Genomic DNA, 26295 nt, shown 5'->3' with positions numbered 1-26295 from the left:
CTTCGAACCGATAATGCACTCACTCTCTGTTTTCTGTCTCTTCTTTCTCCTTTTCAGGGTTTGTCAATTGCCAAAGCTACGTTGTTGGTAACCCTAAACCCTAAATCTCTTCTTTTATTATTACTTGTGTCAAACCCTGATAAGGGATCCGCTGGTTACGATTTCCCGCCCCTTTTATTGCTTTATATACTGCGTGGTTAGTAATCTTAGGGAGTGCAAGCCTTAAACTGAATTAGAATAACTAATTAAAAGATAAATATCTGAATATAATCACGTGATTGTTGCACACACGCACCCTTTTGGGGTAACCCTCTCTGTTGCCTTGTTGCCTTGTTGCCTTGTTGCCTGTTGCCTTTGTGTTTTTGCAGAATAAGCCATGTCCCTCGAATTCGAAGATACCTCAGCCATGTTGCCTCGATAAAAAGGTCGCGACCCTAAATGATGCTGCCTTCGATACACAAATGACCTCGACCCTCGGATGTTGCCTACGGAAAAAGGCTGAGGTATCTTCTGGTTGCCTACGAAATGGCTTATTCTGATCCTTGCCTTAGACTACCTGCCCTTCTATGGCATGGGACAGTCTTATGGCAAAGGATGCTTCGATGACCCTTCAACCTCCAAACGAAAGGCTTCCTGCCCTCTTATGGCAAGGATAGACCCTTTCATTCTGAAAGGCTAAAAAGAGACCTATCATCTGAGTTTAAGGTAATTGCCCCTAATTGCCTTGCAATGCTCAAACTTTCATTATATTCTTTCTCATAATTTTTCAAAAGGGCTACGCTCATTTACGAGCTAAAGTCCCTATCTCTTTCATCTACATTTTCTAAACAAACGAGCAAGCAAAGCAATTAAGAGCCCATGGAAAACCATGGATGCAAAGGGTGCCTTACACCTTCCCTTTGCATAAATTACCCCCCGAACTTAGATTTCTTTAAAAAGGTTTTTTCTGTTTCTTTTTGCCTTTCCGAATATTGTTTGGATAAAATAAAAGTCGGTGGCGACTCTTGCTTACCGCGACATTTCGATCGATAAAAAGTCAGTTCACCGTATTACAGCAGCCAAATACTCTCAGTTTGTCGAGATCTGGTGGATGTCCCGACCAAACTTCTTCAGGTGTCTTCATATCTAACGCTGTCGAAGGACATCTGTTTATCAGATATGTTGCTGTCGAAACAGCCTCAGCCCAGAACATCTTCTTTAACCCCGCACTAGTCAACATGCATCTGACTCTCTCCAAAATAGTTCGATTAAATCTTTCAGCCAAACCATTTTGCTGTGGAGTACCTGCAGTAGTTCTATGCCTTGCAATACCAGAGGCAGCACAAAAACTGTCGAATGCCTCATTGCAAAATTCAAGGCCATTGTCGGTTCTCAACCTCTTGACCTTTCTGCCAGTCTGATTTTCAACCAGAGTCTTCCAACTTTTGAAATTCTCAAAAGTTTCATCCTTAGTCTTCTGGATGAATACCCATAATTTTCTGGAATAATCATCTACTATGGATAGAAAATACCTTGCTCCTGAATGTGATGGACACCTTGCAGGCCCCCAAAGATCAGCATGGATGTAATCAAGGGATCCATGTGTTCTTTGTTTGCCTTTGTTGAACTTCACTCTGCAAGATTTTCCAAGTACACAGGGTTCACAAAACTTCAGCTTTTCGATTTTGTCTCCACCAAGCAGATTTTGTTTCCCTAATTCGACCAGACCCCTTTCACTGACATGGCCCAATCTCATGTGCCAGATTTCTGTTTTCGACAAAGGTTTCGTGGATGCAACATTTGTCGAACCACTTACAACTTCAGCCTCAAGGGTATACAAGCCTTGTTTCTTCACGCCTCTCAAGACTTCCTTCGAACCCTTCATGACTCTTAGGATACTTTTCTCTCCTTGGAAAACATATCCTTTCTTGTCGAATTCACCAAGAGAAAGCAAATTTCTCTTCAAATCAGGAACATACCTGACTTCAGTCAACAACTTTATTGACTCATCATGGAGCTTGAATCTCACAGATCCAACACCTTCAATCTTGCAAGCCTTGTTGTTTCCCAGTAATACTGATCCACCATCTTGATCACATAATTCCTCGAACAAGTCTTTGTTTGGAGTCATGTGCCAAGTGCAACCTGAATCCATAATCCACTCCTTCTTAGAGTCACTGCTTGAAACCACAAGAACATCAGATGATTCGAAATCATCTTGAACAATGGCAGCGTTGCCATTATCCTTACCTCCATGATATTTCAAGCGTTCAGGGCACACCTTTCTTGTGTGACCCTCCTTCTTACAATGGTAGCATCGAATGCCAGATGCTTCGCCACTGTAAGTCTTCGACTGGCTTTTGCCTTTCTTCTTGTCGAACTTACCATCCTTTCGTAAGAGTTTTCCTTTAACGGCCAAACCTTCGCCAACAGTCGAAGGTTTATGCTCCTTTCGTTCATTCAAGTCCTTAGAGTACAAGGCTGATTGAACTTCTTCAAACGTCAGGGACTCCCTTCCATACAAGAGAGTTTCTTTGAAGTGAGCATGTGATCGAGGCAAAGCGCACAATAGTAACAGCGCTTGATCTTCATCATCGATCTTCACATCAATATTTTCAAGATCAAGAATCAGCTTGTTGAACATATCCAACTGCTCAGCCAATACTTTGTCTTCAATCATCTTGAATGAATACAAAGCTTGCTTCAGGTAGAGTCGATTTACCAGCGATTTGGTCATATACAAACTTTCAAGTTTCACCCATAACCCTGATGCCGTCGTCTCCTTTGATACCTGCCGGAGAACCTTATCACCAAGGCTCAACAGAATTGCGCTGTGTGCTTTCTCGATCATAGTTGTCTTCTCTGCTGCCGTTAATGCAGCATTCATGGCTGCCTCTCCCTTCAACGCTTCCAAACAACCCTGCTGAACCAGTAGGGCTTTCATCTTCAAGCGCCACAGACCGAAATCATTCACTCCGGTGAACTTTTCAATCTCATACTTTGTTGAAGGCATCTTCTCCACGCTCACCGCACCAATTTGTTGTGAAAAACGATACCAATAACAAAGTATAATAGGGAATTAGGGAAGAGAATAAGAACACAAGAATTGGTTATAACTGCTATTCTTTCACTTTCTCTTAAAACAAGATTACAAGTTTACAAGAATAACAAATAACCTCTCTCACCCTAAATTAGGATTTGCAGCTTAGCAATGATGAGAGACTAGTATGCTATTTATAATAAAACCTAACATACTAACTAATGGGCTTTTTCAGCAAGGCCCATTACACAAGCCAACTTAATAAACAAGCTAACTTAACAAATTAGGGTTTAAGCACTAAAACCTAATTTAACATGCTAACAACCCTAGCATCTTCGACATCTGCATGCTAGACCCATCTTCGACTACAGCATGCACACTTCGACACCAGCATGTGAACAATCCTTCGACTTCATGCTTAACTCTGTCGAACTGTCGAACCAAGAAGCTACCCTTCGACAATACTAGAGTTTGATCCAATATCTCACAGTAAATATAATTTTTAAATATGAAAACTTATATTTCCTCTCATCCCTTCCAAATTCCCCCAATTCGGAGGGACGCAAAAAGTGTAGTTTGGAGGGATTTTGCTCCCCTCCTCTCCCCCTTCCCCTCCTAAAATTTGAACCAAACATATTTAATTAGAAATTTCCCCTCCCCTCCCCTCCATCTACCCTGAACCAAACACACCTTAGTGATGAATAATGATGTGATGATGAGTTGTTGATGGATGATATTGATACTTTGTGAAGTGGTGAATCGTGTATGACTTTATTCTTCATATACTTGTTATCATATGCTTCTTTATATTGTTATGATATCTCACCCCTTATGTTTGAAAGTTACCTATATGTTGGTAACGTGCAGATAATGAGGATTAGTGCGCTTTTGGAGTAGCTTGGAAGATGTTAATCTTCCTGCTGCTTATGTCGAGTCGGGTCGTGCTCTGATACGTAACAACGGGGGATGAATGCTTAGTTATTTTTGTTGTCTTTGATGATTGTTTAGAGTCTTATGAACTCTGCAATATTTGAATAAATATTGTCCATGTTGGATGCAGATTATTTTAATAACATTATGTGATTCTTTTCCGTTGCGTAATAAATTGGAAGTTGAGATTTTTGAAGTTTTGTTTTGGTTCACCCGTATAATGTGTTATGTATCTATTTAAATAATTGAGCAGGTTCAATATATTTTGAAGGCCTGACATCCTAATTGCATGTTTATTGAATGAAAAATGTTACTCTGATTTTATTATTATTTCATCGGGGTAATTAGGGTGCTACACAAGGTGCTCAAGGAAGAGGTCTTGAGACACTTTCATAATCCCAAAATATACATAATCCCCGAAGCATGAGGTCTGCAGGGGCGAGATACTTAAGAAAGACCGGTCTTAGGGCACATTTAAAATCACATAATGTAAACAATATCCTAAACATGAGGCACATATAGATGAGATGCTTAGGAAAAAGGTCTTGATCAGAAACATGAGATGTAGGGGAGCTGTTTTCTCTTTATAATTATGTGAAATGTGCTTTCCTCATTGAATGACTTTTCTATTCCGTTAGTATGCGAGCTATTGTGAATAGTGGGCAGCCAGGGGCACAACTTCGGGCGGCTTATGGCGCTACCTTTGTGCTCGCCCGATGTTTGCTATTATCTTCTCCTACAACTAACGAAACCATCCAAATACACTCTTCTATTTTACACTTAAAGTACATTCTTGTCTTTATACTTGTTTTAACTCCCATGTCTCCTTCATCCCTCTCTTAACTACCTAATCAATTACGGTTGTCATTTAATTTGTGGTATATCTTAAGCTTTATGCTTAGGGTTTGACTACCAACCTCTAATTGCAATTTTGGTAGGGTATTTGTGTTTATTTTTCTTCATTGAGGTTATAATAGTTTCAATTGCATGTTCTTAGGGGCAGATTTTCTTTTTGTTACACGACTAGTCTATTTCGTGTTTCTTCTAGTTTATACTTTATTTTTTTTAGTTTCTTGGTGGTAATTTTTTTAGATAGTTGAGCATTCGTTGTTGATTATGCTTTCCCTCGTAAGTTGTAGAGTCCACTTTTTTATACAATATATATTTTTGCAATGAAAAAAAAAATGTTACACTTTATTACATTAATAAGAAGAATTTCTATACCTACAAAATTACACTTTATTACATGATTAAGAATGAAGTTTCACTATGGCTAACAAATGCACAATTTTGTCACCTAATAAGGATACACAGAATATGTAATAGTTTGAATCTTGTTGATTTCTACATCTCACTCATCTCTGAATCTTGTCCAGTCCATTGCTTCATTCTTTCTGATGCTTGTTCAACCTGAAAATTTTAGATTTACAAATTGTTTAGCAGAACTCGAGTTCGAATCATAGTTGAAATTATCCTTAATCAGATTTTATTTATTTTTCGGCCGAACTCAAGATTATGATAGTCATTTCTATTCATACAAAAAAAATCTTAATCTCACCTCTTTGTTCCAATTTGTTCTATATATAATGTACACCAAGATAACTGTCTGCAAAACAGTCCCTAATATCATTCCAACCCAAATACCCTGAAACAATATTTTTCATCTGTAAGCTCAGCTTGATAAGAGGGTAAAATAAAATTCAAATCACATCATTATTTTATAATTGAACTTATAACAAGGCCGTCTTTGAATGCGTGTAAGGCGCAGGGTCCAAAATTTATCACGTTAAACTCTGGTTGAATAAAGTCTAAAAAAATATTTGTCAGAATTAACCCGCAGTTAAACATAGCCTTTATTTTTATTTTGCTACAACTAAAATGCGGCCTCTAAAAAATTTAAGACGGCCCGGTATCACAATATAATGATTATGATATGCATAGTCATTACCTTCACTCTATAGCCAGCTTTGTAGCCAAGCAAAAAACCAAGGGGGAGTCCTACAATGTAATAACAAAATAGATTAATATAAGCTACCAAAGCTTGCCATCCTCCTCCTACTGCAACACCTGCAAGAATGCAAAAGAGCAGTCTCATAAACACTTATATCAATAGATAAGCTCGAATAAACCAATTAAGATAGGTCGATATATGTTATAACGGTGAAATTTTTTACCTGATAAAACTGGCTGGACACTATTTAGAATCATGGTTACACCAAGAAGAGAAGCTAATTTAGAAACTGCTTCTTGCATTTCTTTACTGTCAGTAAAAATAACAGCAAAGCGATCTTTTGTTATTATAACAATGATTGCAGACACCAAGCCAATCATGAGAGCCTCAATAGTCGTGACAACAACTGAATATTTAGCAGCTCTTGGGTGGCCTGATCCAAGCTCATTGGAAACTCTTACACTGGTAAAAATAAAGAAAAGTTGTAAGAATTTGTTACACTGAAATGGAGAGGAAAAAAAATTAATAAATCAAATGTTTACCTGACAGCTGCATTGACCCCTATGAACAATATGCCTTCCCACCCGTTTAAATTCATGCTGATAGAGCAAAAACATAATTTAATCAGAAATTTTAGAGTCACCAGACACAACGTTGTCTCTGATACTGACACGTCGTCATCAGTAATCTTTTGGAAAAATGAAATAATTGAATATAACCAGACGTTTTAGTGTCAAACAGTAACATGTGTCAGACACCAGACATTGTCGGTGGTAATGCATAAGATAGAGTAGAGTAGCTTTGGTGTGATCTTACCAAATTGAAAGTGAGCCAACAGCAATGATAGGATTATCCAAATGTCCAGTGAGAACAATCAATGTCATGAAATACCAAACCTCTAAACAAAGCATAATAGCTGAAGCAAAAGAGAGTTTCATAAACTCCCAAAGATCCTTAAAAGCCAACCAAGACAAACCCCTCCACCCTTCTTTACACCAACCAACAACATAAACCATTTGAGCCAAAGCAATTCCCCAAGCTGATAAATCATAAGCTGCAGCAGCACCAGTTGTACCCCAACCGAGTATCTTAATAAACAGAATCAGAATCAAAATGTGAATACAAAGGAATACGAAACCCAACCATGCCAATATTCCAACTTTGCTTTGTGCCTGCAAGAATTTTTGTGCAGGAAAATTGATGGCTAGTGAAAATAACTGAGGTATTGATTGGAGTGTGAATATTCCAGCTAATTCCGCTATATCTCGTTCTTGTCCAAGGAGTATTAAAATCGGTGTCGCGTATATGTAAAGCGGTAAGATGAGAAAACATGAACCGAACAAGATTAGAATCGAACGTTGCATGTAAACACCGAGCATTTCTACTTGTCCTGCACCAAATGCTTGCCCACATAGTGTCTCCAGTGCACTTGCCATGCCAAGCTGCAAATATATAACAACAATTAACAAGTTTAAAAAAGAGAGACTTTTAACACAACTCCTCACGCCAAGGTCATCTGGAGCGTGAAAATAAATGGTAGGTGATTCGATAGTAGAAGCTTGATAGCAGGTGACCTAACGGATTTTAAACCTGGTTCTAATACCATGTTAAGAATGTGTATCAGGCCTGTCATATATAGACACACGTTCAGGCCATATATCATCCGTTGCAAGACTCTTAACAAACCAAAAAGATATAATAGAAACTAACCATGAAGCCAAAGGAGAAATTTGATACGACAGACAAAGAGATTGAAACTGATGTGAGTTCTAGGTTTCCAAGATGTCCAACAAAGATATTTGTGAAGGAATTGATTGCATAATTGCATAATATTCCAAAGCAAATAGGGCTAGCAATAGTCCAAAGTTTGGATGATTCAGTAATGGTTACATTTTTTAAATCTTCAAAGTTATTTATTCCATTATAGTCTCCAACATTGGTTTCAATAAGACCTTCAGGAGCATGGTGGAGTTCTGCAGTTTCCAAAGTAGAGGATACATGTGCTTTAAATAATGGTGTTTCTCCTCTTGATGAGTATCTATCAGGTGATGATCCAGCAGAGGATAAGCCATTGCTTCCCCCTGCAAAGACTACTTCATTTTCTTTACCTATTTTTGCGGCTTTCTATGAACCTTTTTGCATGGAAAATATAAAAGAAAAAATCATGCATAAGACATGGAGAATGAAAAGAAGAAGAAGAAAAAGAAGAAAGGGTGTTTTGTGAATGACTTTTTATGAATGAATTAGTTTCAACCATTGTTTGTTTGGTGAGAGAAGAGATGGAGGATTTTTTATTTTTCTATAATGTAGGATAGCCTTATAAAGAGTGTGAAATGATTTAGACCAATGAAAAGTTATGACCAAGTCTCAAACTGTTATATACTTTTGAGTGTTAAATCCATTTCTCTTTCTATGCTTCTTTTTATTGGCATTGGCCTAAGATTAAGGTAACACTACATAACACCGGTGGTTATATAGTGCATCAAAATATATTTTGTAAGAAATTATAACTATCAAACTATAAAAAGAAATATTAAATTTTTTATTTATAAAAATTAGAGGTTTATTAAAATTTAGACGGTCAATATGGGTCGGTCTGCCCTTATCTATGCGAAAAGAAATTGGGAATGAACAAATTAAATGCAACACTTAAAAGTACAAAATTTCTTGTGATGGATCTTTATGAATGATTATGAGTCAAGTATTGATTAACTTTGTAGTGCAGAAGAATTGTTGATTGTCGAAAATGAGTTGATAATGAGTGTTGCACGAACGAAAATACCTCTACTCAGTTCACATGAACAAAATTTACAACGAGATAGTCTTTTGCCTATCGTGCTAGATGTGAACGAACAAGAGTCTAAAAAAACACAAATTCAAAATTATAGTGCTGCTAGAATTTTGAGAATACATGAATGAGTGACTATCATCTCACCATAAAGATTTCTTTATAGAATCACTTATATGTACTGTAACTTACGGTGCACGGTATTTCTCTCATTAGTGTTAGAGCATCATAAAAATGCATCACCGAATTCTAAATGAATTTTATTCATTTAGTTAATCTCTCGCTTATTTATTTGTATGTCTGTGATCTTGTAGGTTCTCGTAACATTAAAAATAATATTATAAATCAAAAAGCACTATCTAGCAACACATTATGACTATCCAATTGATGAATATGTCATGTGCTATAACATAACCTTCCCGAGATATGGATCAGGTGTATAACTCTTGTATTTATATTTAACACATGACATAGTATCTGTCACCCGTGTATAGTCAAATATTTTATTTTAAAATATCAGAGTATACTTAATAACAACAAATAAGCTCAATATGACATATTGACTTATTTCATAATCACTATGCATTTTACCTATTATACTTGATCAAGAGGTCCAAAAATATTACTCTTGCATATGCAAGAGCGGCAAATTACATATAGGTCATTCATGTCCCTCTATATGACTCATGAAGTATCCAATTAACTAAATTTATACTTTTCTTGACACATGCAATGTTTGACGGTACAAAAGTGATCAACTCTTCACGTAGGACTATAGTAGTTTCAGGTTACAAGGTGACATACTCAGGTATTACTATGAGAATATCTTATGAGACTTACATAACCCACTATGTGACATTCTTATGATGGATCAATTCATTATAAATATTACTCTTAATAGTTATACTTATATAAAGAATTGATATCTTGTATTTATAACATGTGTTACATGCTCATTAGTCCACTTACTGAATAGTATCTATACTTTATTGTTTTTTATTTGACAATAAAACTTGACTATGTATACGTTAAGAATAACGTCCTTGTAGCTTATTTTCAAACACATAATGGCTTGACTCTTAGATCAGATGAATTTGTTGGTAACAGTAATATTGGATGGGGGTCCTGATTTCTACCTGATGACTTTTACTATAATATTTGAACATCTTGTCTTTTGAGTAGTGGCACTGGTCCTTATGTTTGAGTAGTGGCACTGGTCCATATGGATTTTCGCACGCTTTAATTGTTGACCGCTTAGTGGACTACCGTGGGACAGAGATTCTTCACCGATGAAACCAAACCTCCAAGACCTCTTATATGATAACCATGATGCTTGTGTGATCTAGTGTGTGACCTCCTTCGAGACGGTGGCCTGTAAAATTATTTACTATGTAGAGTGCATGGTAGAGTCTTTGTGGCAATTTGTATGCATTGGTATGGACAATTATAAATTGATGATTTTCAGGCTTCTGTGGCTGGTATCAATATTATGGAAGTAAAATGAAAGAGAAGATGGGGCAGGGGTGTACTATAACAAATGATGGTGTAAATAGCAACCTGTGGAAATGAATTATTGAACCGAAAGTGACAGTTTAATAGTTGAGTGGTGTGAAAGTGATGAGAATGATTAAGCTTTACTCCAAGTGCATTGCACTTCCAAGAATAGTAACTAATATGCATTGCTGTTTTAAACATCTTAACAATATCATTTGTGACATGGTTAAAGAACATTATTATAAATTACTAATCATTGTGCTAACAAATATTGAAAACCAAATATAAATAGTAAAAAATCACATAAAGATGATGTAAAAAACCAAAGTATACAATATATTGAAGTTGACACTATTTACAAATCCAGTATGCTTCTACCCCTAAATAAAACAAAAAAAAGTAAACAAATAATAAAAAAAATGAAAGCAACAAATCAAAATAAGGAAAATGGAAAATGAATCTGCAGCTACCATCATCTTACCAGTTATCATACATTGAATTTCTTCATCTATCTTTCATATATAAATCTAGCAAACTTTGATTTTAATACAATCAAACTAATTCGTTGTCTGGTCAAAATATCATCTCCTGTAATATCAGAGAAAAAAATTAACATTTGATAAAGTACGGCATAATCAATGTGCCAGTGTCGTGTTCATGCATGTGTCAGCGTCGTGTCAGTGTCAGTGTCGAGTCTTGATATGTTAGCAAACATGATTGTATTGTATTCAATGAAAACAAAGTATAAGGCTCTTCTTTGTTAGTTATTATAGTTAGTATGGAATGAATACAAAAGCCGAACCTGGTCGCAATTAGGACAGGAGTCACTTCTTTCCATCCATTCAAGAATGCAAGATAGGTGAAAATGATGTTCACATTTTGTCAGATTTTTCGGATTCTCATCGTCGTATTCTGCATTAAAAACGAAAAAAAAAAAACTCAAAATGATTGTTTTTTTAATGTACGAAGACGGAAAGAGCTTAATCAACTTTGGTTAGGCAAGAAACTGTACCTTCGAGACAAATTGGGCAGACATCCTCTTCTTCTGTCGTCAATACTTGTGTTCCATTCGACTTTGATAGTTTTTCCTTCTTTGGAGATAGAGGTGTAGATTTGGTTTGAGCTTTACAATCTGATTCTTCAATATCATCATCGCGTGTAATTGAAGTTTCAAAACTACTCATACTAACAGTTTCTCTGCCAGATTCGGAGTCTGTTGACGCAGGACCTCCGAAGACAATGTCATAAGGAAGAGGCACAGGAGGAGATCGGAACGTATCAGGTATTGCCCCTTCAAAATTTAGTCCAACCAGAAATCCAGCAGAGAGTGAAGGAGCGGTACCGTCATTAGAAGTTGAAGATCCACGCTCTTCAAAAGTAGGCGGACACTGAAACCAGAGTTTTTCAAACTTTAAATCATAAGCACATAACAAATTGTGAATAAACAAATTAATTAAGTGCTCGTAGGCTTATAGCATAAGCGCTAATCAATGATAGCAACCATTTTAAGGCTTTTAATAGCCAAGTTGATTATGATGAAAATAATAGAGTGAGATTACTAACATAGTAATAAACCGGTGTTCCTTGCAAATGATGTTTTCTGGAAGAACAACAGCAACCTCCCATTTTCCACTAGCTTGATCTTGTTACTTAATCGAAACTCTCATTGATACTTTCATTCCTTTTTCTCCAATCTGCTATTACAAGCCTAAAAGTAACATTGATGATTAATTCACAATTTCACATATGAAACAAACTTAAAAATTTCACACAAAAAACAAGCTCATTGACATCAAAGAAAACTTCAAAATATGCAACCAAACAGTTACATTCATTCCTTTGTAAATTAGGATTTGAGAAACTTCATTATTCACTGTTTTGAAGTTCATCTTGATTCAATTTTTTTAGCGTGTTTCTTATATCACTCATCCCTACAATGTTATTTGCCTTCAAAATCATTAACAAGCAAAATAACCACTAAGAGAATTTTAATCTATGAAGAAGAATACCAACACTTCATATCGAATGTGTGTCCTTGTCCAGTGTTCAACACGTGTCAGTGTTTGACATCAGTGTGACATCAACATATTCAAGTGAACTAACACGGACACCGACACACCCTTTTTCAGAGGTGTCGGTGCTACAGAACTAATCTATAGTCTCAAACTATTATTGGCGTCGATGTGTCAGTAAGTACTATGTCAGTGTTTCATATTTTTCAATCAAGTTAACCTACCAAAGGAAGATAGCTTATAGGTTATAGCAGTTGCAATAGACACAAAACTATTCAATAAGAAGTTACACTTTTCATATCTATTAATTTCAACAACAAAAATCATTAACATCCCAGTTACAGATTACTAAAATTACCACATCAATATCAGCAAAAAAATGAAACTTTACAAACAGAAACCAATCCACAACACCAACAACATCAAAACAATCAAACAACAATAGCCACCTTCAAGTCACCACCACTACAAGACAAAGCAAAACAGAGGAAACATCTAGACCCAAAACCCCCCAAAAACCAAAAACAATAACCCTAACAAGAATTGTGTGAGGAAGCAAAACCAACACAATCAAATTCAGAGCACAAAACCATATCTGCAAATCCTTAAGGGGTGGTCAAAAAACATAAGTTGGTAAACAGTTACAATTCATGAAAACTGATAAAGCTAAGAATAGCAAAAACCAAAAACGGAGAACACAGGAAAAAAAAGAAACTTACCTTTATGGAAGCAATAGAAGAGATGAAGAGAAAGGTGGGAAATTGTTGGTTTGTTGTGGAATTTGGTTGCTTGAAGGTGGCTATGGTTATGGCTATGACTCTATATCTTTCTTTCTTTCTTTATATCAAAATTATATAATAATATAAATATTTAATATTTAGTAGAAACTTTTCATTCTTTAAATGTTTACTTCAATTAATATACTAAAACAGAGGCCTAGTGCTGTTTGTGTTTGCATTAAGATGTTATACTCTTAACCACTAATATGTCATTTGTATTTTTTTTACACGATATTTATATAAAATTTTATATTTTTAAGTTTAAAAGGTGTAAAATTTGTGGATATTCTCCATCCGTCTTATTTTTTTAAGACGAGACAAAATTTTAGACCCGTATCTTTAATTATGTATGTTTCGTTCCACCTTATTTTTTTGTGGATTTTTGTAAAATGAATCTAAACGGAACAGATATGTCCGTTTACCAATCTAAAAAAATATACTAAAATATAATGTACATATTAATTATAGTGGCAATAATATTTATTTTCGATATCAATTTTATAAATATTCTTAAAAACAAAGCAGAATAGGATAGATATTATTGAGGGCACAAATCTAAAATTTTGTTTCACTCTATAAAAAAGAAAGATAAGTCGAATGGATTTGCGGGCATTACACTTTTTATCTTAAAAATTACAAAAGATTTGTTAATGTAGGCGTTCACAAAAAACGAGGTTTACTTGTTAAAAAAAACTCAAATAATATTTATTTTAAATATTAACTTTTGCAAAAATTCATACAACATACCTCTCGGGATTATGGTGAACTCCTTAAGGTTTAACCGAAACCACGGGTGTCAACACACTTTCATACTTTATCTCATCATTGTATTCATATTTAATTACAAAAGAATAGTTAAGAGTAATTGAGTTAACATTATGCATAACACTCGAATATGAATAATTGGATGAAATTCTGAAATCATAAGTTATCAGGCACCACATATAATTTACAGGTTGTATTAGTAGTCGGGAAGGAGTCCGATTCCGGCTTCGTGTATAACTGCTTTTCCGTGGGACTGCCCTGATCATGGATTAAAGAGGCACACGCCTGAGCTACCGTTGCAGTGTGCTTGTGAGGGCCGCGTGACTTTTCCCACTTGGCGTTAGCACACTTGCGTGCTCGGTATGGTGGGGTTATGAGGCCATATCGACTAACACATAATAGGTAACTCACCTCTAATGAAGTCAAGTAGATTAAGCATTAGGCTTTCGCTTGGTGGGCCCATGTGTGAAGATGGCGTGTTGTACTCGGCGTTAACATACCTGCGTGAAGATGTTTAATGGGACTATGACGCCAATTAGGCTGAGGTCATCTCGCGGCCTGAAAAAAAAATGAAGGTGTATGACGGATTCGCGGACACTACACATTTTTATCTTAGAAATTATATTGTTGAGGATACGGACATAAAATTTTAATTCGCCTCGTAAAAAAGTAAGAATAAAATAGACATGCCCGATAGACAAGGTCCATTTTGAACTCAATTACTAACTATTATACATATGAGTTCTAATAGTTGTTGTCACTTTTCTACCAACATTTAATATATTTTATTAAAAATTATCTAAATTTATGAAATAATTTTGTTAGATGATAATGTTTATTATATTAATTTTATTTATTTAATATTACGTAGGTGATGAGTTATACTAGATGATAAGAATGCATTAATTTTCAATATAATGAGTCAATAATATTTAAAAATGTAATGCTTCCTCATTGGAGGAGGATGTAGGGTTGTGTTATTATATTTCTGTTTCTTTTGTCTTCTTTCTACGTGTATATATATAAAAATAATAATGCATGAAAATGACTTAGGTGGCTAGGGTTTTTTTAAAACCAAATTATACTTTACAATTAACTTTAAAAATATTATGATTTGTTTAGACGTGTAGTGTAAAGCTTTTAGGAATTTGTGTGACTCGTGTTTCAATTTTGTTCTCCATTACGTAACACTTTAATCCTAATGTTATGACTTTGATACCTCATGCTTTGTGAAAAATATTCTCTAATATTTTAGGTTCTTCACTAAGTTCTAGCTTAAGTCCTTGGGTTTAGGGTTGCTGAAAGAGATAGAAAAGATAAATAAGTGAATGTGTAATTCATGAAATTAAAATAAATTTAAAGTCTTATGTTTGAGAAAATAATAGTTGAATTTTGTTAAGGGGTATTGCAAAAAATGCCAAAAAAGTAGGTCTAGCTACATAACCTTGTCATCACAAGGAGGATAATATTTAAATAAAGCAAGTAAGAAAATGAGGTTAGAAAATACACGTAGCTCGCATATTAAGCAAACATTTTATATTCACACAAAAATATTATAAGCTCCACCAGTAAAAAGAAAATTAAAATAAGTTACAAATAGTTTAAGGACGGAAACGCTAAACAAATTTTTCCAAACTCTAGAATGCCATAAAACCAAAATTGGTAGGAGACTTTGACACATAGTTTTGGGCCGACTATCGGCCCAAAAGGGTAAGGTTGAGTCGCCACTCCAAATTATTTTGTCAAGGTATTAAAAATACATTGTAATTCTGCGGTAGAGCTCCACACTTGATCCATGTCGGGGGGATATAACTTGTCGTTAGATGTCATCAGAAGGTTTATCATTTCTCATACCAAAATGGTAGAGAATGTCCATAATCGTCATTCATATATAAAGTCTCACGATAGACTTTAGCTATTTTCTCTCTGATCCATAACTCATTTTACTCCTCATTCTCTTACTAACTTAGGCGTTAGAGTGTTAACATTGTAAGTCTATTCATATGCAGTCATATCAAAGATCTGCTCCGCCGCACCAAGCCCATACTCCGTCATTTCATTAATCATTTATGGGTCCTTAGTGGAATAGTGGTGTCATCTGTAGGGGGAGTAGGCTGGGTCGAGTTAAATTTTATCAAACTTGAGTCTGACTTGCTAAAAGTTTCAAAGCCTAAGTCTAGCATATGGCCTATCACAGACTTATTTTTAGGCCTGTGTCTGCCATTTTAAAAGGTTTAATTGACCTATTAATCTGCATAAAAGCTTGTTTTATTTGAATATTTGTAAATAAATAATTTAACTAATGTTTAAATAGACTAACAAAATAAAAGATCAACGAAACTGTATGTTTATTTGCATTGACTTATTTACCTATTAACATAAATTTTGTGATACAATTTGTTTGAGAAAACTTATGAAAACAATTTATGACATTGTTCATAAAGTTTTTTCAACTTATTTTTATAAGTTCTTCAAAATAACTAAGTTTTATTTTTTATTTTAATTCAAAATATAAATAATATAATAATAAAGTTATTCGTATTTATTAAATAGGTCGGCATGATAGGATCAAATGATTTTTTATGACTTGTGGCATACCTTTTTTTAATTAAATAGATTTATAAAAAAGCATATATATTTCTATTTAAAGAAGAATGGTCTGGCCTAGGTAGGTCGTAGGCCCTTGTTAGTTGACTTGGCATATTTTCAAACCTAGCCGTCTATGAAATAATAGTTACACTATGATCCATAACTCACTTTACTTCTCATTCTCTTATTGATTTAGACGTTGGAGTGTTAATTAATCTTGTAGATTCACCCTCGTGCCGTCGTATCGGAGATCTGCTCCACCAAACCACACCCCTACTTCATCATTTAACCGATTATTTCTAGTTCCCTAAATGTTATGACTTTGACCCCCTCATGCTTTGTGACAAATACTCTAATTATATTTTAGGTTCTCCATGAAACTGAATTTGGTAATGTACTAATTGTGCATGTTCTTTTTTGCTGTCTTTGTTTTTACCTCCTTTTCTTCCATGTAACTATCATAAAATTAGGGCTGCTGAAAGAGATAGAAAAACAAAAAAAGTGAATGTGTAACTCATGAAATTAAAATAAATTCAAAGGCTTCTGTTTGAGAAAATAACATTGAATTTTGCTAAGGGGAATCGCAAAAAATGCCAAAAAAGTAGGTCTACATAACCTTGTCATCACACCACAACATTGATTATATTTAAATAAAGCAAATAAGAATACGTTGTTAGAAAATCTTCACACGTAGCTCACATATTAAACAAACATTTTATATACACACAAAAATATTCATAAGCTCCACCAGAACAAAATATTAAAACAAGTTGCAAATAGTTTAAGGACAGAAACTCTAAAACAAACTTTTCCAACTATTCTAAAATGGAATAAAACCAAAATTGGTAGTAGACATTGATACATAATTAATAATAGAACAGTACAGTAACATCACTCTCACTAAGTAGACATCTTTTATAATGTTTTTTCCATGTCAACCTTATAAATTATGTTTGTGGAATATGTAATGTAATGCAAACTCCATTGTTTATGGTGTCATAAAATAGTCATGCTGAGTCTATTATTAAGATACTGCTGAAGTAGAGATAAGATCCATTATCACAAAATATCTTAATCTTAATATGATACAGTTCAAAGGCAAGTCTTATTCTAAACTATAATTTACATAAGACAAACCTCTTTATCCCATGACCAAAATTACCCCTAGCTTCATTCCTTTAAGGGTAAAATATTCTATAAAGAATGGCATAAACACACCTTATGCTGAAAAGAATTTACAAGAGACTGCGTCGCTTATCACTTCACTATTATTGGCCTCAGCATCGACTCCGACGATGACTTCTTATCCAAGTAAGAAACTGATACGTTTGGATTTTCACTGCGAATGTACATTTACTGTCCATAAGTCCGTAGATCTCAAATGAACTCCATCAAATGTACCTTTGCAGATTCTCAACTGTAAACCGAACATAAACAAATTTGAATCCAATACCAGCAAGCCACGTACTTTTGTGCTACCTTCGCATGAACTTGCAATAAACACATTCTAAAAAACTAAAATGATTCGCCTCTGTCCCCCTTTTTACACCATCCTATTCGATATATATTATTCTATTTCTAACTGGCTCTTGGAAGTGAATCTTGATGAGTCAGTTCATAGTTTCCATTTTCAGGTAGCTGATTCTCACTATCCACAATATTTGCTTTTGAACAAAGGAAGAAGAAAGAAGATGTGTATATTGAAATATGCCAAAAGCTGTAAAAAAACACATTTCAAAAGAAGGCGAACATGAGATATAGAGAAGGTATAAACAAAAAGAAGGGAAATGATGATAGTAATATTGTTAATACCTATGCCAAAACCAGTAATTTTCACTGGTTTCAAGTGTCCAGCTTACTATTGCCATTGACAGCGCAGAAAAACCAGCTAATGCAAAAGGCCAGTGGTACCGTCTTAGAAGTGTTCCAACAAGATTACATAGCCATCGCTTTATCACTCGCAAACTGCAGATAAATTCATCACTAATAAGTTATATTCAGTGTCATTAAATAGCATCTATATCGCAGCTGAATCCGTTACGCTATGTAGTACAAAGTATTGTTTAATAGTGGCTATAGCGACGCTGTAGCCATTATAGCATAGCAGATTTTGAGTTAACTGCTATAAAGCATAGTGCCATCGATCGCTATTATGTTGCATGTAAACCAATATAATGTCGTACTCGAAACAAACTTACATCTGAGAGAAATCAAGTGAGAATCTAACTGAAAAGGAAAGGGACCTATACTTTGTTGACAACTCTATAACCCATCCAATAAGGAGACCAAGAGCACCGATCACCATCACAAGAACAACATTGGAAGACCTACATATTTCATATTCAAATATGAAAAAGATTATCAAAAATTTTATGGTATTTGTGTATATGCAAGGGCGCGTGTGTGAGCACGTGAACATTCAGTCTATTAGTTCATTTACCTGGTTGCATTTGTTACAGCCATTAGAGCAGTAAGGATAGCGACAGCCGTGTGGATTGCCCTCTTCAATACTTCATCAATGGTAGCTAAGTAAAGAAAAGTGCTAATCACAGCCATGAAAGAGAGCCAGAAGTCCATGAACTGTAGGACGTTATAGTTTAATGCACACCAAGCACCTACGTCACAAGCATGATATAGTCCACTAGCAATTCCACTAGATGTGAACAAAACCCATTCTGCCAATGCCTGCATAATAAACGATGTTATGAAATTTGTATGATCAAATAAAGGTATACTATGGGTTGCATACATAAGTAAATATAATGAGATAATAAGAGTTACCGAACAAGTAAAGAGAAAGAACCACCTTCTGCCGAAGGGCCCAATAGGCAGGAAGTATGGCCGCAGCATTTGATACAATGAGAAAAAATGATTGTCGTACATGCCCTGCACAAATTTTCAGTGACTCGTTTAGGGTCTAATGATGTAAACGCTTACAGGCACAAAGGTTCTGACTTGATAAAAAATTGAAGCTAAAAAAGAAATAAAGATAAAGGACCAAAAGACAAGTTTGCCTGATAAATAAGTTACACAACAAGAAAAATAAAATTGATGCTTTATATAAGTAAATTTGAACAATGCAGGACAATTAAATCACTAACTTCATCAATCTCAAAAATGAACTAGCACCTTGATGTGATACAATTTCAATGCTACAGTCAATGCCTCCATGGTTTCGATCACAAGAGCAGAAGCTGAAGACAACAAAGTAAACATTTAAAATGATGAATTCCTTAATACATTAGAGAAAAGAAATGAAAAACATGCAATAATGTAATCTCTAAAAAAGAAGATTAATACAATTGGAAAACTCTATAGCATGCCATCTGAATTGTATTCCCCACAAAATCTCAATCACTACCAAGGACTTCTAAGGTAACGTAATTTAAAAGAAAATTTAGGAACAAGCAAAGGGTTTAAAATAAACCTGTACGATGTCAAGCCACTTGCATCAAAAGAAAATTTACAGTCCCCGTGAGAGGAACAATGTTTTGGGCATCGTTCAAGCGAAAGAGACATGACAGTTGGCCCTTTAGAAGGATCGCGGCTGGTATTAAGATATCTAAGACCAAAACCCCAAGTTCCTTCTCTAGCATACATAATATAGAAATTGATCTTGTTGTCACTCCAATCATATAGCATGAAAAACATAGATGTATCGCTTCTCATTGTCTTGTTAGCATAATAATAGTCCCGGTTAATAAGAGATGGTAGTCCACCAAATCTAACGTAAACTTCATAATTGATCTTCACGTCTGAGGATAGTTGTACATGAATATTTCCTCCGGCTGCACCGCGTGGAATGTCCAGAAGTAAATAAGTCCAACTGTTACCAGGGTCGCCATGGTATGATGAGTTACTCAAGAGTGGTTCAAGAGGGAAATTGGCAGAAGTATAAGATGCTCCGGTACTGACTGGTAGATAATATGATTCAAAGGGAGTTGGACCTCTCCGTACAAATGTCTGCAGAAAACAATTCTCGTATTGTCAATAGCTTATTCCAGCTTAAATAAATACCTTCTAGCATCAAGATGTCGCATGATTCTACCCTAGGGTGTTCTTAAATCAACTTCAAATCAAGAAATTTTAATAGAGATGATTTTTGCATAACCAAACTTAGACATCTTTTCCGATAACTTTTTAAGCAGTTAATGCAATTCAAATAGGTGGTTAATTACGTCCAATGGTCAATGGGTATACTAGTTTTTGAAACTCATTAACCATCAACGTAACTTCATTAACCACGAATTTGGATGTGGTTAGCTATTTGAACTTGGTACAATTACTTGATTCTACCCATTCTACTTGTAATCTCAAATGTTATATTGTAGTACAAGGATTAGCATAACCTTAATTGTTATTATAAAAATGTTCTTTAGGTGACAACATAAAAAGGATATTTTGGCAGAAAATATCTTGCAAAGAATACTACCTGAAGCGTGTAGATATCCATTGTACAATTTGGACCGGCCTTCCCAAAAGGGCATTGAAGCACCTGTGATTCCACTGAATAGCAAACCTTTACATTGCTATCCTGTATCTTTATAGGATTGATCGGTACGATAGTAATGTACCAACGACCGATTAATGGTGAATGAATAACCAGCGGCACTTTAGTTAAATCACTGGAGTAATCGTACGAAGCGACTGAAGGCATTGAACCATGGCGAACAAAACACATTAAACTAACATCATTCGCACCAGATGTTTTGTTTGAAGACGTGATATTGAATTTGACATCACTTGCCATAATAGTAAATTTGTCTGCCACATTTATTATATCAAAGGAGAAGAAGTTTGATACGCTTTCATCAGCACAAAAAGTTTTCCCACTACTTTTGCAGGTCATCAAATTTTCCAACTCTGGCTCATTCGCCATTGTAGCTTTCAAAGTATTATTGACATCAGATGTTGTGCATGAAAATGGATAAACGGGACTGTTACAGAAATCTCCCATCATCATTGAATTTGTGCATGCTTCCACAGTTATATTGGCAGCAAAGGAGTATGCCGGACCTCGGACAATCTTCAGAGGTAAAAATATTATTACTTTTTGGGTAATTTTCAGAATTATTTTGGGCAAAAAAAAATATTTGCATAGTAAACCTTACCATCTTCGACTGTGTTCTTGTAGGTCCAATGCCATTGAAAAGACCAATGAACCAAACACCTGGAGATATCTGAACAACAATTTGTTATGGTTTCTATCTTAGAAATTACATAAGAACAAAAGAAGAATCACTTGAACCTAACCATTCCCCAAGCAACATATATGCTAGTTATATAAAACCGATCATGTGTCCTAACATCTCAAGCTTTTCGGAGGGTTTGTCCTTGAAATATAACATATGGAGCCCCTATGACTTTTTTTTTTTTGAGCAGCACCCCTATGACCAAGTGGTTAGGAGTTAATCTTTCTGTCTCGAATCCATACTTTATAACTAAAGTTGAACTTCAGCACAAGGCATAGGGAATTTTGATTTTAGTTATGTTTCAAGTCAAATAGTCTTAAAGATATTACACTTATCTTGCATCTTAACCAGAGTATTCTGCATTTATTCTGTCATTCAGCATTTATTCTGTCATTGCCCTTTTGCCCAGCAAACTTTCTTTTCGTCCATTCTAAGTTTCAGGATTGACTCTAGCCTTGATCTCCGCGACTGGTTGTTCAAGATGTTGACTTGTGGTGATGTTTTGAGCATTCAACTTCTGGCAAACTTGCTGCACCGCATCTGGCTGGCGCGCAATCTCATGGTTTTTCAAAAGAAATTGCTGATCCTGTGAACGTGGCGCAAGAGGCTCTCATTGATGTTTCGGATTACAACAATTCTATCCCTGTCCCGTCTTGTGATTACCATTCTGTGCAGGAGGAGTACAGTCCGAAGAATATCCATATTCTCCAAGTCGATGCGTGAGTTTCTTCCCCAAATTCTGTTGCGTTTGGTTGCGTGTTCAAATCCCCGGATGGAGATGTTATTCTCTCGGCGTGCAGGGAAGAGTTGTTGAATACGGATCCGTTGACTGCTGAAATTTTGGCCATTCGCTGGAGCATTCGGATGGCTCTGGATTTGAAGATTGACAGACTGGTGGTGCAATCGGATTGTCTCAATGCTGTGGATTGTGTCAATTCTATGGCGGTCTTTGCGACTATTGAGTCTGTGGCTGTAGATGTTAGGAGTCTATTAAGTCAATTTGCTTTTGCTTCTGTTATGTTTGTTGGTCGTAAGTGTAATACTGAAGCTCATAGCTTGGTTGGTGTTGGTAATATTTTAGGGTCTAAAACTTGGATTGGGACCCTCCCATCCCTTAACTCTGTTGTAATCCCTGCTGTTTCTGATTAATGGAAACTTTGTTTGCATCAAAAAAAAAACAGAGTAGTCAATAGCAGCGCTATCCCACTATAGCCTTGGTAGGCGAGTAGCGGGGGCGGAGCAATTTCTGTCCTGCTATCCTTCTCCCCTCTAAAAAACCGAAATTACCCTTTAGATTTAAAACGTTTAAGGGTGATTTGGGTTTTTCAATCAAATTTGAGTTGAGACTCAAACCTAACCTTCCATCACCGACGATTGTGCACTTCCGTTGTTCCAAAGAAAAATCACAACTTCCTCCCTCACCTCTCTCTACACTTCATTCTTCCCTCTGCACTTCATATGTTTATAATTATTATTCATGTAATTTGTTCCAAGAAAGATGAAATAGCGAATATCCCGCAATACACTATCCCATTTTTGGGGTTAACCGCGCTCCGCGCCACTATCCAGGATTAATTACTCTAAACCTACTAACTTTACTTTTAATAGAACCGGCCCTTAACTATAGGAATTTTAATTTTAAGCAAGTATTTCTATGTTATTACAAGCATAAGGAGACATTGAGCTGGATGAAGCAATACATTAAACATGGATATTATACTAGTAATAAAAAAGTATCTGTAATGCTTCGAGTAAAAAAATAAGGAAGCACTGCATTCACCTGATTGTTTGTCAGTTTCATAGTGATATTTTTCTGCATAGGGAAGCACTGCTCCACATCTAAACCATTTATCCCTGAATAAAATGGGGAACAAAAAGTAATCATAATAGGAAACTGAAAACAAAAGGTGAAAAAAGAAATCTAGTGTGTTCTTTCTTGTCAAAAAGGGAGATAGATAATGAGAAGGAGAGCAAGCTAATAATAGATAAGAATCTTATTATCTTAGACGGTCAAAAACAACATGGCAACTGTTTCGTAGCATCCGTGCTTCCTCGGTCTCGTACCTGAGATGGCTGAATCTTTCAAAGTTAAGTTTAGGGCATCTGGCAGTGGAGGACCTCCGTCTCTAAAGCATATTATCGGCAGTGTGCTCATTGGAACACTTTCAATTCTAGAGACATCCTGAAAACGGAAGGGCCCATTCAACAAAAAGATAATATTGTGATGAGCACTTCATAGACTTTTCTATAGCATAGTCGGTAATGACAATTTTAATAAGATTGGATGTACTTACAAGGTCTACATCTGAGTTCATTGCTATAGACATCGTAGAAAACCATGGCGGCAAGTCAACTGAAGAAATAGAAAACATTAAGAGACAAGTAAGATCATTCACAACTCCAGAAGTCCACACATATCTGAAAATGAGGTTTTTCGAGAAAACATATCTCTAATAACAGATTTTCAAAATAATTAACTCATAATTGCAATCGAATCATCAAAGCAGAATGAAAAATAAAATTAGCTTCTTCTGTGATACCATCTCACATTTGTCTCCATCTGAAATTCTTTAGTGTTTGGTTTTGCAGTTGAAAAAATTGATTCTGAATGAATTAATTCTATAAAATTGATTCTGACTAAAAGTGAGTTGAAAGTAAAGTGATTTATGTTTGAATAAATTGTTGCAAAAGTGAGTTTAACAATCATGTTTAGACTCAAAAGCTAGAAATCATAGCTTCAAGTAGAATCAACTCTAGAATACAGAACCAATTCTACTCGATAGCAAACTAAACATGTTAAAATTAATTTCACACTTCCATAATTAATTCTAAGTGCGCCAATCGTGAAACCAAGCATTATGTTACTAGTGAGGGAAGAATGGCCAATACAACAACTAAATCTAATGAGAATGAGGGACACATGGCACATGATCCTACTTTTGTGGAGCCAAGGCGAGGAATGAGAGGAAAGATCTCTAACAGAAAATATGCCAATGATTGGTTATTATGAGTAGGGAATTTAGTGGAATGAAGTTGAATCTCTTCTCTCTTTGAGCCTAGGCATTCTAGAGCTTTCTTTTATCCCTTGTACTTCCTTACATCAAGTGTTTATCACATTCTGCATAATCAATACAAAATCCCGTACAGTGTACACCATTGACAGTTAATTGCATTAGAGTACCGAATTCCTCTTTTAATTTGTGTGTTGTTAACTGAGTTTTCTGGCTCATAACACATTACACAGCTGATTATTGCCCCTTCCTTCCTCTACAAGGTTTCTGATCACATTAGTAAAATCTAACAAACTAGCGCATCATAAAATAGATAACAAATAACAAACAGCAATTGTTCCGACCCCAAATCCGCTGCACCGTTTTCCAAGGTATGTTCGAGATCAACCTCAGACCATTTGGGCTGTTTGTGAGAATCCGGGGTTTAAGCCATGTACAAGGGATGTTAAACTCTTTCACCCCTTAGCCTCGACTGGAGGACTATTGTTCCGGTACGTAAAGTCTCACATTACTAGGAATTGAAACCAAGAGTGGTATATAAACACTCACGTTCACAACCACCTGAGTCGAATTTAACTAAGGACAAAATTTTGAGGGTTTACACAAAGTCCCAAAGCGGACAATACCTAAGAAAAGTCGTGTTCCCGAGTTGCCAAATAAGATTGCATCCCTATGTTCCAAGTCCATACGTGATACTTGCATAGTTATTATTACAAGGCAACAGTGATCAAAGCCGTCTTAAGTTTTTTGAGGCCATATGAAGGTTAGGTCATGTTCAACCATTGCAATACAAATAGGGACCCTATTTTGCCACGACATAATCACGACAAATATTTTATGACACTCTATTTAACCAAGTTTTAATTGAGACAAATTTGGCATTCAGTCTTGCATGCCCTCAAAGACGGCCCTCACTGTGATAAACTATAGGGTATAGCAACATAACCTAGAAATATCTTAAAAAAAGTAACTAATATAAAACACAGGACTCATATTTCACATGATCAAGTCCATCATAGCAATAATAATCACAAAAACATAATTAACCTGTAATCAGTCTCTTAGATTTCCCCTAAAACATAAAACCGAACCAATTGTATAATCCTCACAGACTAAACCCCGGAAGAAGCAGATAAGATCAAATTCAACTCCAACACTAACATAATGCTTCATTACAAACAACCACAAGAACAACAACAACAAGAAATCAAGCAAATAACAATGATTAAAAACAAAATGGGTCACTGTGAATTAGGTAACAAACCTCTAATATATCGCAAATCAAATGGTCTGAGCCTAGTATGAGGGTAGCTGAAGCTTGAAACAATAAAGGTTTCACCTTTGCTGCTGGGTTCACCATTTGCAGAGAGAAGAACAAAGGAACAAGAAAAGAGAAGCACAAAATTGAAAAAACTCATCTTTTTTACCAATTTTGAGAGAGTTGTTCTGAGATCATAGCGATGAATTTTGGTGGGGAGTGAGTGAGTAACGCAAAAGGGTATTATTTTTTAATTAATTAATTAAACAATAATGAAAAAAAAAAAAAAAAACATTTGTCAGTGAGAATGTGGGAAACACATGTAAAAAGTTGAAACTTACTAATTAGTCATTAAATTTTGGAAAAAAAACATAAAACAAAACAAAACTCACGAAATCTATGTGAGATATACATACGATGATGATGCTCTATGTTAAGTACCATGTTGACTCATTTTGGGTTGACTTTAGTCTAATGTGGTAAACACCTCGAAGACTATTTATTTTA

The 26295-nt window shown here is 35.4% G+C and overlaps 3 protein-coding genes across 4 annotated transcripts; all 3 read right to left on the bottom strand.

Annotated features, from left to right (window-relative positions):
• Window positions 1-5141: 5141 nt before the first annotated feature.
• LOC131627788 (protein DETOXIFICATION 34-like) lies at window positions 5142-10419 on the bottom strand. The gene is made up of 8 exons (XM_058898645.1): window positions 10246-10419; window positions 7611-8024; window positions 6717-7342; window positions 6443-6499; window positions 6124-6362; window positions 5898-6016; window positions 5508-5594; window positions 5142-5359 (listed from the first exon to the last, which is right to left on the bottom strand). Exons 1-8 carry the CDS (start codon window positions 10417-10419, stop codon window positions 5294-5296), a joined length of 1782 nt encoding a protein of 593 aa, XP_058754628.1. The 3' UTR covers window positions 5142-5293.
• On the bottom strand, window positions 10397-13070 carry LOC131627839 (probable E3 ubiquitin-protein ligase RHB1A). 2 transcript variants are annotated; one of them, XR_009291575.1, is made up of 6 exons: window positions 12914-13070; window positions 11746-11890; window positions 11195-11570; window positions 10985-11094; window positions 10664-10770; window positions 10397-10562 (listed from the first exon to the last, which is right to left on the bottom strand). XR_009291575.1 is itself a non-coding variant. In XM_058898700.1 (5 exons), the coding sequence occupies exons 2-5, from the start codon at window positions 11806-11808 to the stop codon at window positions 10756-10758; spliced, it is 564 nt and encodes a 187-aa protein (XP_058754683.1). In that variant the 5' UTR covers window positions 11809-11890; window positions 12914-13070; the 3' UTR covers window positions 10397-10755. The 2 variants fall into 2 exon arrangements, 1 of the variants encoding a protein (XP_058754683.1); XM_058898700.1 differs by having other exon boundaries at window positions 10397-10770.
• A 4217-nt stretch (window positions 13071-17287) lies between these two features.
• Window positions 17288-26030, bottom strand: LOC131627836 (uncharacterized). The gene is made up of 13 exons (XM_058898697.1): window positions 25795-26030; window positions 23814-23872; window positions 23584-23701; window positions 23300-23373; window positions 21439-21507; window positions 20760-21353; window positions 19755-20290; window positions 19457-19521; window positions 19134-19213; window positions 18768-19012; window positions 18526-18654; window positions 18140-18292; window positions 17288-18044 (listed from the first exon to the last, which is right to left on the bottom strand). Exons 1-13 carry the CDS (start codon window positions 25946-25948, stop codon window positions 17906-17908), a joined length of 2415 nt encoding a protein of 804 aa, XP_058754680.1. The 5' UTR covers window positions 25949-26030; the 3' UTR covers window positions 17288-17905.
• Window positions 26031-26295: the final 265 nt, after the last annotated feature.

The sequence above is a fragment of the Vicia villosa genome, unplaced genomic scaffold (genome assembly GCF_029867415.1).
Source record: "Vicia villosa cultivar HV-30 ecotype Madison, WI unplaced genomic scaffold, Vvil1.0 ctg.000402F_1_1, whole genome shotgun sequence".
NCBI classification, from domain to species: domain Eukaryota; kingdom Viridiplantae; phylum Streptophyta; class Magnoliopsida; order Fabales; family Fabaceae; genus Vicia; species Vicia villosa.
This window is presented reverse-complemented; position numbering and strand designations above follow the sequence as displayed.